At 49.5% G+C, this 13,775-nt stretch overlaps 1 protein-coding gene across 3 annotated transcripts in view; it reads right to left on the reverse strand.

Annotated features, from left to right (window-relative positions):
- Positions 1-6,245: 6,245 nt before the first annotated feature.
- Positions 6,246-13,775, reverse strand: part of ITGA11 (integrin subunit alpha 11) — a 113,873-nt gene continuing 106,343 nt past the window's right edge. For all 3 annotated transcript variants that reach the window (XM_025472354.3, XM_035708701.2, XM_035708700.2), the window contains 4 exons: positions 12,342-12,452; positions 12,135-12,230; positions 8,210-8,323; positions 6,246-7,563 (listed from right to left, as the gene is read on the reverse strand). In XM_025472354.3, the coding sequence (XP_025328139.1) occupies positions 7,492-7,563; positions 8,210-8,323; positions 12,135-12,230; positions 12,342-12,452 (393 nt within the window). In that variant the 3' untranslated portion in view covers positions 6,246-7,491. The remainder of the gene's footprint in view (positions 7,564-8,209; positions 8,324-12,134; positions 12,231-12,341; positions 12,453-13,775) is intronic.

Genomic DNA, 13,775 nt, shown 5'->3' on the forward strand with positions numbered 1-13,775 from the left:
TAGTTTTTTTTTGGTCTTTAAACAACTTTATAGATTTAATTCTGTGAGTGGACTTAGTGTTTATGTAACCAGACCTTGTGTGGGATATATTGATATTCTAAATAATGCTTTAGTGAACATCCTTATAGTCTCTATTCATAGAACAAGTTCATTCCTAGCACTGGAATTTCTGGGTTGGTGGCTGAGTATTTAGAATTCTGATAGAGGGATGCCTGGGTGGCTCAGCGGTTGAGCACTTGCTTTTGACTCAGGGCGGGGATGATTCCACTGTCCCAGTCTCAGGATTGAGTCCCACATCGGGCTCCCTGCATGAAGCCTGCTTCTCCCTCTGCCTACATCTCTGCCTTTCTGTGTCTCTCATGAATAAATAAATAAAATCTTTAAAAAAAATAAATAAAATTTTGATAGAGATTAAATTGCCTTCTACCTACCTACACTGTTACTGACATCAGCTATTACCTCATCATTTAGTTTTTGGCAAAGTGATTAATGAAAAATAGTATTTCATAGTTTTGATTTGTGTTCCTTTATTATGAATGAAGTTGACACTCATACTTACTGACATGTTTGTATTTATTTGCTTTTGGGTTGTGGTCATTTTCTTACTCGTTAGAAATTTTTTGGAAGTTTAGGGAAATTTTCCCTGTCATACGTCATGGTTTGTAGTTTGTTTTTTGACGTTGACTATAGAAGTTTCGTATCAGAAGTTTACATTTTTATGTAGCCAAATTTATCATAATTTTTAAAAAATGGATTCTGAGTTTTGTATCTTGTTTGTAAGGTTGTCTCTATTCCGAGATCATAACATCTTTTTTTACTCATGTTTTCTTCTAATGCTTTTATGGCTTTTCCCTTCCATGTCTCTTCTGCCTTCTTTTTCCCTTCTTCTCCCATCCCCCTGCTTCTTCTTTTCTTTGGTTTACATTTTTTTCTCTACCTGGAATTTATTTTATTTTTTATTTATTTAGAATTTATTTTCATGTAAGGATCCAGCTAGCTAAAGACTTCCTTAATTATTTTTCACTGATTGCAATCACGAACCAAATTTCTGTAATGTAATTGGATCTTTTTCTAGGTTCTTTGTTCTGTTGATCTGGCCATGCAGTAGAGCTCTGGGGATTATTGTCAAGGCTAGCTCTGTGACCTTGGACAAGTTACTTTTCTATTCAAGTTTTAGTTTCTGTAAATTGGGACAATAATATTTAACTTGGACTGTGATAAGCAAATGAGAGAATCAAGATGCTTACTTAGCAAAGTGCCTGACCCATAGTAGTGAAATGCTGGTAAATGTTAAATATTAATACTAGTAGGGCTAATATGTTTTCATTTGTGGAGGGGATATAATTCCTTTATTACTGCACTTTTTTCCCCAATGGATTTTGGTGACCTGTTATGTTGAAAGATGATTTTGTTTAGCATTGAGTTTAATAGATTAATTTAGGGAGACTTGCCTCTCAAGTGTGAGCCTTTATATCTGAGGGAAAGATAGTCCCATTTAGTGAAGTCTTCTGTCTCTCAGAGACATTTTTAAAGTTGTGTTTTGTTTTTTTTTTAATGAGGTTTCTACAAACATCTAACTTCTATTATCATGTTGTTTGTTTACATTGTGGATAGGATCTTTTCTTCCATTATGTATACTTCTGAATGTTAAATGCTTTTACATAGGCATTTTAATAAATTTGCTTTTTCTTAAAAAATGAAATTTTCTGGTTGCTATTTTTGGATATCTCAGATACACATTATTTACAAGTAATGATTATTTTGCCTTTCCATTTCAGTATTCATGTTCTGTATTTCTTTCATTTGCCTAATTAACATTAGTTAAGGTTACCCGCAGAGTATTATTGTATGGTGGTATTAGAGCACATTGTCTGCACATGTTTTTTTTTTTTCAAATTTAGATTTAGGATAGCCTTCCAGCCCCTTTGTAGAGACCTGAGAACACCATTTAGTGCAAATCTCTTTTTATAGTTGAGGTTGTGGACTCAGAAAGAAGTGACTTGTCCATTCAAGGTCACACAGGGAATGAATGTTAGAGCCCAGGGTGAGCTCTGGGTCTTGATACAGTGAGCGGTGCTCTTTTACTATCAGACTATCAGGCCTGTACAACAAAGCTTCCCTTAGCATCTCTGCCAGGTCTGTCCCTGGCTGCAGTATGCAGCTGGACTCTGGGAATCACCTAGACAAATTCCAAGTTGTTTTTTTTTTTTTTTTCCTGTGTTTCAAGTAATGTCTGCTCTCTTCAAGTAACAGATGTCCAGACTAAAGAAAATACTGGTAGTAATAGATTTCATCAGATGCTTGATCTAGAAAATGAGAAGCAAATTTCGGGTGGTTCATAAAGGCTTAGCATGTTGGCAAGCTTAGACAAAGGTTTCTATTCTAATTTCCCTGTATTTTGTACATTTAGTGTGTTTGGTCTCTCCTGAGAGCAGGACTGGGGTTTGTTCCTGCTTCTAACAGATGCACGGTACTATGAATGTACGTAACAAAAATAAAGATGATCCCTGCCCTTGATAAGTTTGTCATCTAGCTAGATGGCCCTATTTGAAATCTGACTTTCTGTTTTTCCTCAGATTTTAATTTTAATTTCCCAAATAAAAGTTTGTGATGTTACCTTTTGACTCTGGCTTGGGCCATTTTCTGAGAACATTATCATTTATTTGTCATTTTTGTACGTAGTACCAGGGAGATGAAGGCAAAGAATGTGCACAACTGAGCAGCAAGGATGACTCCATTAAGGAGTGATGTCCCCCTTTATGAGGAAATGTTCTGCTCACACCCTACTTTGAACCTTGTGAGTTTGCTCGGTGCGTTTTAGCCTGTATCTTATTGAAAAGTTTCAGAGCCCAGGTGCCAGGCTTCTAACCCTCTCTCCACACTTAACCAGGAAAACTCTGTTCCTGTTTCAGTTTCTGCTTGGAACATGGTGTCCTACTTTAGTGTGATGTCAAAGCTAATGGTATAGATAGTGACACAAAAGCACTGGCATAATTTTAATGTGGGCAGCTAAGCTTAACTGCCCTTTGCATGGAGCCTAGCTGATGTTAATACTAATGTTAGGGTAATTTGGGGGGATTTCAAAAGAATAGTAAGAAGTAGTGCAGAATAAAGGGCTAACGATGATATCAACGGGAGGTAAAAACAGGTCAAAGTGGTGAAAACAGGACACCACTCACCTCTAATGGCAGTATCCAGTGAAGCTACCCAAGGTGGATCTGGTGGTGGAGAGACCTGGCCATTTACTGTTTGGGGTGAGTGTGGTTAGAGTGAGTCATACCGGAAAAGGACCATGAGTAGGCTGACTGTTTCTCTTACAGGATGCTTAGCATCTTGGGACTTGAAGCCAGGGGGACTGACTGAAGGTCAGTGTCATATTCTGGGGGAGCACTGACCCCCCAAACCCTTTACTGATGGAAATAACATGTCTTTTAAAGACCTCTAGGAAAGGCTAGTTCCATGCCTTCTGTCAAAAGCTCTTCCACATTTATTCTACTTCTCTCGGTGGTGTTTGTATTAGCACTTTGCCCCTTCCACCCGGTAGCTGTCTTGTTAAAAATACCAGCTTCCTCAACTAAAGGAAAACCCAGAAACTCCACTGTTTGTGGTGGAAGGATACCCCTTGGGGTTTTTTGCTGATTATGGCTGCCACCAAGATAGACCCAAGGCAGCTGAGAAAGTCTACAGTGTTCAAGACACTGACACAGATGTCTACAATAAGAGTATCATGGCTCCAGATTGCTGGTTCATTTAACGAGCTTAACATTACCTTACAGATAGTGGATCTGTGAGGTCTGGGGTGGAACTTAAATCTCTGGTTCTGATCAGGGCGGCTCTCAGATCCCACTTTGAGAAGCTTGGCTCTGGATGGATAATGTGCTCTAAGAGGCACACTTCGCCCTGCAGGCTCACGTGTCCACACCATCTAATGCCAGAAAGAAGCAGCACTCTTGCCTGGATTTCTTTCCTTGCCCTCGGCTGGCCAGATCTGAGAGATCCAGAACCGATGCCCGCTTCCCTGCAGAACACTTGCGCGGTGACGGCACAGGGCTTGAGGCCTTTCTTGAGTCCATCCAAGGCCTGCCCATCAACTTCTGTATCTTTTCTGAGAGCCCCCATCCCACCTAGGGTCTCACCGTGTTAGAGCAGCAGTGAAACCTCACAGAACATCTTGCACAATTCATTCCACAACGTCTGTCTTTTTCCTCTACGAGACAGTGAGCCTTAGGAAATCCAGGCATTCCATGGACCAGATTCTAAAACCATCATCCATTGGTATTTGGTTTATGAGAGACCTTGCCCCGTGTGTTTTTCTCCTATGCGCTTGTTTGCTATAGACTTGCTTAAACAAGTATCACGTGGCCACCTGAAAGTCAAAGCAGCTTGTTTACAGTAATGCCTAGGATGGCTGGTAATGCTTTTAAAAGATTGAACCATTTTCAGGTTAACACTCTTGAGTTCAGCCCTTAGCTCCATCATAAATAATTATTCTTAACTACAGAATAGAGCATTGCAAATAATATCCATCTATGAACCACAACATGAGTTTTATGTTGATTGAGGTCACATTTGGGGCTGCCTGCCACTAAATGCCAAAACTGCTTCAGGAACTGCTATTCGTTTCTCCTCCAGACGATAGCAAATGTGTTCAACTTCTCCAGGAGTCCCCCTTGGGGCTCTGGGGACCCTGAAGAACTGAGTGAAATCTCCAGTGGATCTGACTCTGGAGACTTGCAGGGACAAGGAAGTCTTCCCAACTCCAGGCTGGAGTCAGGGTGACCTCACCGTTACAACGGCATAGTTCCCACCCTTAATGGAAGGTCACCTGGGCGTGTTAACCCCTTATTTGTTTTCCAGCCTATACAGTCACCTGCCTGTTGACCTAGACTCTGCACATTAGTCACGGAGGGAACTCTGAAATAAAGATAGTGCCCTGGCCCCTCTCAGCCAATTAAATCTGAATCCCTGGGGTGGGCCTTTGCAAAGGTATCTTTCCAAACTCCTCAGGCCTGAGGAATGCTTGCTCCAGCATGAGCTTGGCGCCTTAGGAACTCTTCTCTGTGGCCCTACCAGGTACTCTTTAAGGCCAATCTTGAACGCTTATGCCCCAGAGCAGATAAATTCCAAAAGGGAGTATTGATAAGAGAAAGAGGAGAGACACGAAGGGAGGTCTGAAAACTTTGAAGTTCCAAGTTTTCACCTTTCGACCATTTAGTTGTTCTTGGTGTAGGGCTGGGGTGGGGCTGGAGGGACCATGGAGCACTGGGGGTAAAGGCTGTCTGAAGCCCCAGAGGTTGTAATTTGGTCATTTCTGGGCTGCATTCTGATCTGCAGATAACATTTTGTTTGGCCTGCAGTGTGGCTGCACATAGCAGTTTTTTAAAAAATGTGAATACTAACCTCTAAAAGGCAGGTTTCACGTGAAAGCATTCTGAGAGTTGATGGTGCTTGACTCCGTGCTAAATCACATGACACACTTGTGAGTGTGGGTTCCTCACGTTTCCTTTAGTCAGATGCTCCATTCATGAGGGTAACCAGTGAAACGTGATTGTAAATGTGTTCTGATTTGGGGTTCACCATTTGAGAAAAAATATTCCCATAGTTACTTTGTATCAATGCCTTCTCCTTCCATAAGCCCCCACTTCTCCCCCAAGGCTGGCTACAAGGGCTACAACGATGGCTTAAAAGAGTAATCCTGGGATGACTCTGGATTTTGCTGTGGAACCTAGGGCTGTCTCTTAACTAATCTGGTTCTGAGTGCCCTCATCTAGGGACCAACAAAAGGAAATCATTTCCAAGGTTCTCCTGGCCTCTTGGGGTTCCGGTGGCACAAGATTAGAATGGGGACCACCTGGTTTAACAGCAATCTGTGTGTGAAGGTGAAGACACTTTAAGTCAGGGTGTCAGGCTGGCGTCGAAATGCTAGCCTGGAGAAGTAAGTCTGGGAGGCCAGAGAGGAAAGAGCTGGAACTAAGGCCTAGAAGCTTCAACCATCCAAAGGGGTCAAGATGGAATTGGTGGTCTTGTGAGGGAGGACATGCTCCATCACTGGAGATGTTCCTCCCAGACCAGGCAGCTGTTTGGAGGGGATGTTGTCGAGAGCAAATGGTAGACAAGTCCCTTCTCAACATTTAGAGCTAATGGGAAGGAAGGAGGGGCCCCACATCTGCCTCCTTTTCTTCGAAGAGAAGAGGTTAGCTCCCCAGGACATGTCCTGCCCACAGAATGGGATGACAGCACCTTGGTTGTTTCAACACTGTATTTTTTTTTTTTTTAATTTCAAAAAATATTTACGACAGTAAAGGTCGTACTATGTGACAGGAGGACAGATGCCTTTGATGCATCCCCCTTTCATTTCTACCTCAAAACAAGATTAAGGCATAAATTACTCGCTGGGCACCGGGCGTGCCTGTTGTCCTCAAGGCGCCGTCATTGGTGGTACCACTTGTCCCATGAGCCAGCGGATCAGATATTTGCCACCGAGGTTGCAGAGACTGGGGTGCCCCTACACCGGCTTTAACCAGTGCAGTGTTCCGGAGGGGACCCCTCAGCAGCGCTGGCCGAGCCTTTCTCTCGTGCACGGTGGGCGGGAGGGACGGGAGGCTGGGTGGGTGGGTGGGGGGTGTTTGTGTGCATGGGTGTGCGCACGCTCATGCGCGGGGAGGTGGGTGATGCATGGGGGGGCTCTGCACTGCTCCCCCTGCTGCGGGGCCTGCGGGGCAGGGCAGGGCAGGCAGGTGGGGAGAAATGCGGCCTGGGACGCGGGCCCCAGGGAGTGCCTGGCACACCTGCTCCCGTGGGGGGCGGGGGGCGGGCCCGCCTGCCTCCCCAGCTCCAGGTGGGCGCCCCTGTTCTGTGTCCCAGCTGCCCATCCGTCCCAGTCTCCGCGTCCCAGGGTCCTTCATCATCCCTGGCCAGCAGCTGTCACCATCCCGGGCCCCGGTTCATTCAGGGGCAGCTTCAGGGACCTATCTCCTGCCCGCGGAAGAGGCTGGTGGGACTCGGCGCCTTGGGCCGCCCGGGGTGCAGGGTGCGGGGTGCAGGGGGTGGGAGGACAGCAAAGAATGCAGATCTGCTGCTCCACGGGGCCCTGCTGGGACTCAAGGCCTGGAGTGTGCAGAGTGGCAGGCTTCCTCCCCCGGTGTCTTCCGAGGATGGGACGGGAAGGTTCTGAATTCCTAGCACCTTAGTGGCCCGGGCAGCAAATGCCCCCACAGAGCCTGGGGGAGCCTTTGGTGTGCTGCGGGAGGGGGCCCTCCAAATCACCAGGGCTCCGCGTTGGAGGTGTCCGGGCCTCCCAGGAGAGCGGTCCCTCTTGAAACCAGCTTGAGTTGCTTTCAGAGGGTGCAGGCTTGGTCTCTCAGGAGATGAGGTCAAGTGCAAAGCGAGCTGGTGTCTTCTCCACCCCAGCTCAGTGGGCCACGGGCCTGGGCCCGCAGGCTGCCTGGACCGGTGTCCTGGCCCCCATCAACTTGCAGCCTCCTCTGAGCCTCACTCCAGCCCTTTGGGGGTGGGGTCCAGGCCAGGCTCTCTCCTGCGCTTGGCACTTTTAAAGAAGCCGAGCTGCGGGAGGCAAAGGGGGATGTCTCAGCGGTGGGCAGGGAGGACAAGACCCGTCTCCCCTCCCTGCTTCCTGCCACTAACCCTCCTAAGGCTCCTTCGCCAATACCCCAGCTACCATGGAGTACCCCAACCCCCAGCCCAGCAGGACTCCCTTGGCGGGGGTGGGGGTGGCTGCAGTGGAGTGGATGGAGCTTGAGTCAGGAGGCAGAAGTCTGGCTGTATGACCCTGCCCCAGTCAACACCCCTCCTTCCGCCTCCCTCACCACATCTATGATAGAAGGTGGAGGCCAGGGGTTCTCAACCTGAGGTTCAAAGACAGAGAAAGGTTTGGGGGCTTGTTAACAGCCTGACTCTGCTGGAGAAATTTTGTGTTTATGTGTTTGCTTCTTTTTCTGATAAGAGAAGACCTAGATTTTATCAGGTTCTTAAAGGGACCCACAGAAGAGTCAGAGCCACAGCTGGAAGGTCCTCGGGTGGCCATAGCTAATCTGTCCACTGGGGTGAGCGGCGGATGATTCGGTAGCAGGCAAGTTCTGGGGAGGGGGCTGAGTGGGTGGCAGCTCCCACAGGGAGGATACGGAGCCTAGAGGCTAGCGCCCCTGGCCTGGATGCTGCTCTCTCCACCGCCTCCCTGCTGGGGCCTCACCTTCCATAGTGCCAGGACCAGCAGGGCCAGCAGCAGGAGGCCCCCCAGGGTGCTGCCCACAATGATCCAGATGGGGATCTGCGAGTCTTCTTGCTTGGAGATCTCAAATGTGATCTGCAAGGGGAGGAGTGCTCGAGGTCAACAGCATTACTGTTCTGGGGCCCCGGGGGGCAGCCGGGTGACAGGAGATGGCCAGTGCCTGATGGGATCTGCTGGCGGGATGGGTGGCACCCAGCCTGCAGTCTTCGGAGCACCCAGCCCTTGCACAATGGACAGGTGAGTTAAGTGACCCAGGTGATCCTGCCTCCTCTTTGAGACACTTTCTGCCTTTGGCCTCGGCCGCTCTCACTCCTCCTGGATTATCCTATCACATGAGCTACTTTTTTCTTATTTTCTCTGCTGCTTCCTCATTGGCAATCTAAGCCAACAGAGGCTTAGATTCTGGGCTGCTGGATTCTCTAGAAGAGAAGTGAGATCTGAGAGGCCTCCTAACCTTCTAAATTTTGGTGGTCCTTGTGCCTCTGTCCCTGGACCTCTGCTTTATGTAGAGTCACTTCCTGGAGAAGTTTACCTATAGTCTTGTCCGGTGAGCACAGTGGGCCCAGGGCCCTTCGTGCTTTTAGGGGCCCACAAAGATATTCTAATTTCTTTTAAATTAGAAGAAGAAAAATATAATCTTGCTTGCATTATGTTTGTCTTTATAGGGACACTGTCATAAAATAATCATCTAAATTATTATTATTATTTTTTAAGGATTTTATTTACTTATTCATGAGAGACACAGAGGCAGAGACATAGGCAGAAGGAGAAGCAGGCTCCCTGGGGGGACCCGATGTGGGACTGGATCTCAGGACCCAGGGAATCAGGACCTGAGCCAAAGGCAGACGCTCAACCACTGAACCATGCAGGCGCCCCTAAATTATTTTTTAGGGAGGAAGGGGCTCTGAGGGTAAAAGTGCTCCAGGCCATGTAAGGCCTCACGTAGCCCTGGGCAAGCTCACTCCTCGGGGGGGGCTTTACCATCTATACGCAGACGGCTGTCACGTTTCTCCCCCTACCTGGCCTCTCTGCTAAATCCCAGACTCCTATCCTACCCTCTTCCTGGCCCACTTGGCATCTTTAACAGGTCCCCAAACACACTCTTGATCTCACTCCTCACCCTCAAACCGGCTTCCCCAAGAAAGCAAATAGCAGCCCTGTCCTTCCTCGCTGTTCTCAGGCCAGAAGCCTTGTACTGGGCGCTCTTACCTTCACGACCACCTCACCAGCAAAGCGTGTCCATTCTACCTTTGAAGCACCCAGAATGCGGCCAATCCTCCCGCCTCCAGGGCCTCCTCCTTGGAGTGAGACCCCGCCGTCCTCTCCCCCAGAGACTGTAAGACCCTGAACTGCCTCCCGGCCTCCACCTCTGCAGTCTGTCCTCCGCACGGCAGCCGGAGGAAGGCAGATGTATTCTCTGCTCTGCTCCCAGCCCCCCAGCTCGGAGTGGAAAATGAGCGTCCTTGTCCTGGTGCACAAGGCCGCACACCCACTGGCCTTATCTCCTCCTCCCTCCACTCCAGCCCTCCTGCTACCCAGCCCCCGACGTGCCAAGCACACACCCACCGTGCAGTCTTTGCATTGCTGTCCCTTCTGCGAGCAGGGCTCCCCCACCCCAAGATAGCCACGTGATCCCCCCATGCTCCATGGCCTCTGTCTGATGTCAGTTTGTCAGGGAGGCTTTCCCCAACCTCCTTGTATAAAATAGCCCCCCCCCCCCAAACCTGCACCCTTTTGCGCCTGTGTTTTTCTGGGCAGACCTCATCGCCACTCAACACTGATATATTCGAGTGTCTTGCCAGTCTTCCCATCTAGAATGTCAGCTCCAGGCGAGCAGGGCTTTATCTGCTCTGTTCACTGTTCTATCTTCAGTGCCTGGGACAGAGTAGGAGCTCTGTCAACATGCTGGATGACTGAATGAATGAACCCCCGAAGCAGCCCTGGCTTGGCCGCGGACACAGTGTTCAACAGGAAGCAAATCACAGCCCCCTCTCTGCCTTATCTCACACAGCCTCAGTTTCCACATCTGAAAAATAGGGGCAGGTGTACCTCACGGCGCCTTGAGGAGTGAGCCAGGTACAGTGCCCGGCTCAGAGTCAGGGCTCAGCAGGTGGCTCGGGCCTTCTATGTTCTCTTTCTACCCAGGAAGGCTGGGACCTTCTCCACCTCCCCACCCCTGGCACCAAGCACGTAGCCAAGCTAACAGAGGCTTAGATTTGGGGCTGCTGGATTCTCTAGAAGAGAAGTGAGGCATCTAGAGAAGAGAGTATTAGGGAGATCTGAGAGGCACCTGGGTGGCTCAGTGGTTGAGCGCCTGCCTTCGGCCCAAGGCGTGATCCCGGGGTCCTGGGATCGAGTCCTGCATCAGGCTCCCCGCAGGGAGCCTGCTTCTCCCTCTGCCTGTGTCTCTGCCTCTCTCTCTGTGTCTCTCATGAATAAATAAATAAAATCTTAAGAAAAGAGAGGGATTTGCGGGGAGGTGGGAGTGGAGAATTCACTTAGAAGACATGAGCTAGTTGTAGAGGGAGGGGTAATGTGTGCATGCGTGTGTATGCGCGCGTTGTGGCGGGGTGGTGAGCCTGTTCAGCACCTCTTCTCTCTTGGTCACCTGCAAAATTCTGACACATGTCTTGAGATTCAGTCCAAGTGGACTGTCTCCAGAGACCTTCCCCTGGACATCCCTCTCCCAGGCCCAGCACCTGTGCTCACCCCCGGATTGCAGCCATGCTTTGTTATCCTCATCCCCTTGTCTGCTTAATTCATCTCTGCATCCCCTGGGGGCCCGAGTCATAGGAGGAACACCCAACAAATGCTGGATGAATGAACAAATAAAACTGCTTCTTAGCAGGGGGTCCTCTGCACCTGCTCCCCCTCTGCCTGGCAGCCCCCCAATCTGTTTATGAGTGATATTTGTGTGTTTTATTAAGGTCTGGTTTCCAGTCCATGCTTACTGTGCTTTCCAGCATCTTGTGGGGCCGGGGCCGGGGGGGTGTGGGGGGTGTTGTGGGGTGGCTGCTGGGGGTTAACTTGGCCTCTGGTACAGGACCACTCTCACGGACCCCAGGCCACGGATGGATGGTTTAAACGGGGATGTGGCCAGTGGAGGGCAGCAGTGTCCCACGTCCCATGCCTCCTCTCTCCAAAGGTTTAGGCTTTTCTTCAAGACCCAACTTCTCATTTTCTCAGGATAGCAGGGCACACAGGAAGAAGCCCCACTCCCTTCCTGGGCCCTGATTCAAGCCTGTCTGGTCTATGACAATCTAGCTTTATCCAATTCAAGAAAAGTCCCAGTACAGAGACATCTTGCATCCCTTGTTCTTCACGGATTCAGTTCACACCAGACTTCTAAAGCACGTTATATGCATTTCTTTAGATTTGAGGTGAGAATGGATAGGGAGGAGAGGGGTGGATGGTCACTCTAGGCTGCCAGCCTGCCCAAGACCCTGCCTCACTGCTGCTGGAGCCAACCAATGGGTCCCTCCCCTCCCCTCCCCCACCCTCCCTGCCCCGCATGCCCCTCCGCCTCCCCACCCCCAGGCAGGCCAGCCTGAGGTCCAGTTCTTTCCTCTAGTGTAGAGTCCACAAGTTCCCGTCCTTCCTCTGCTTCCCTGGGGGTGCTGCGCTACAGAGCCTGCCCCCCCCCCGCCCGCCCCCAGGCACTGGGTAAATGCCTGCTTCTAGCCCCCTCCCTACTTTGGCCCCTAAAGGCCTGATTGTCTTGCTTATCTCTTCTGATGCTGCACTAACTGCTGATGGGCCCATCTCCCTCCTGCAGGAACACAGGAGCAGAGAGTATAGGAAACTCTAGGGGAAGGAGTTGGAAATAGGGCCGATTCCCTAGCTGGTCTGGCTCAAGCTCAGGCCTGCAGGGTTTCCAGGGGCTCACCTGGCGGCTGGGATCCTCCTCGCGGAAGATGAAGGGACTGTGGAACTGTCTCTGCAAGGCCGCATTGACCGTGATCCTCATCAACCTGTACTTGAGCTGTAGGATGAGAGGCCTGGTCAGAAGCGGACCCCTCCCTTGGAGGGAGACTCCCCAGCACCCACCGCCTGCCCTTTCTTCCTTGGAGTGGAGCCCAGGTGCCCTACTTACTGCTTTTAGGGACCTCAACCACAGGTTCCCCAGCAGGTGGAAATTGATTTCCTGGTTGGGGGCCAGCCTTACGTTGCAGTTGATGGAGATGACATCAGAGGTGCTGTGATTCTGAAAGAGGAGGTAGGTCTCAGGGTGAGCGACTGGGCTCTGGGGGAGCAGGGGAGGCAGCTAGCCCAGCCATGAGCCAAGCAGAGGCTTGGGCCACCAGAGAGATAGCCGAGCTGTGCGCCTTGCCCAAGTTTTGCTCCTGGAGGCGGGGGGAGGGGCAGAGGACCAGGGGACCACAGAGGTGGGGGGTGGGGGGGACACATGGGCTGCGGTGGTGGCCTGGGGGTGGCCGGAGACAAGGTAAGGATGGTATATCCGATGCCAGTTGAAGTTGTGCGTAATCACGTGTCTTCCAGGAGCAGAACTTTGGTTCGACGTGAGGGAGCCTATAAATGTCATCACCACACAAACAGATTAAAGGAGACAGTTGTATGATTACTGTAACAGATGCAGAAAAAGCATTTTAGGAAATCCAACTTCTGTTTATGGTAAAAAAAAAAAAAACTCCCAAGGAATGTCCTGAATCTGAATAAAGACTATTACAAAACAACCTAGGGCAACCTATCATATTTAATAATGAAAAATTAAAAACAATTTTTTTTTTTTTTAAAAAAGGAGGTTCAAGACAAGACTGTCATCATTTCTATTTCCCACTGCCCTGGAGGTCCTACCCAGAGCCAAAAGATGAGAAGAACAGCTTACAAGGATCGAATGGTAAAGTGAACACAATTATTATTTACAGATGATACCATCTCGGCGGAAAACCCAAAGAAATCATCAACTAATCAGAATGTAGTAGGTTAGACTTGTTTGTGTCCCTCTCTTGCAGCCACCTCAACCCCACCCAGGCTCGGTCTTCAGTAAAAGTACACTGCACTCAGAAAATACTTTGTGTCACGCACTCGTTTGGGGAGATAAAAACCAAAACAGCCTTGATTTTGTTTGGGGGAAGAATAGTGAAAGTTTGCTCAGAAGCTGGTATCTGGGGACAGTGGCAGCCCTGGGAACCTAAAGCTGGCAACTATAAGCAGGTGTTTTGGGAGGGGCTTTGGGAGGTGACATGAGCTCCTTTCATCTCTGGGGACAGGGAGGACCCAGCTGATGGGGTCAGTGTGTCCAATGCAAGCCATGTAGGTCCTGGGCTCTGTCACCTCGCTCCGGCGGGGCTTCCCTTCCCTCTCTCCTCCGTATCCTGCTGGCCTTTTAAGGCACAGGTGTCATTTCACTATCCCTGTTCCCTTACTGGAGGTCATCTGCTCTGCTGTCACTCTCTTGACACACCTGTCACAGCCTCGTCCCCTGGCTTCTTTGGCACTCACTCTCACGTGTCTTCCGAGATGGTGAGCTCATGAAGAGCAAGATGTGTCTTTTCTCCATCCTGTT

This window comes from Canis lupus, chromosome 30 (genome assembly GCF_003254725.2).
Source record: "Canis lupus dingo isolate Sandy chromosome 30, ASM325472v2, whole genome shotgun sequence".
NCBI classification, from domain to species: domain Eukaryota; kingdom Metazoa; phylum Chordata; class Mammalia; order Carnivora; family Canidae; genus Canis; species Canis lupus.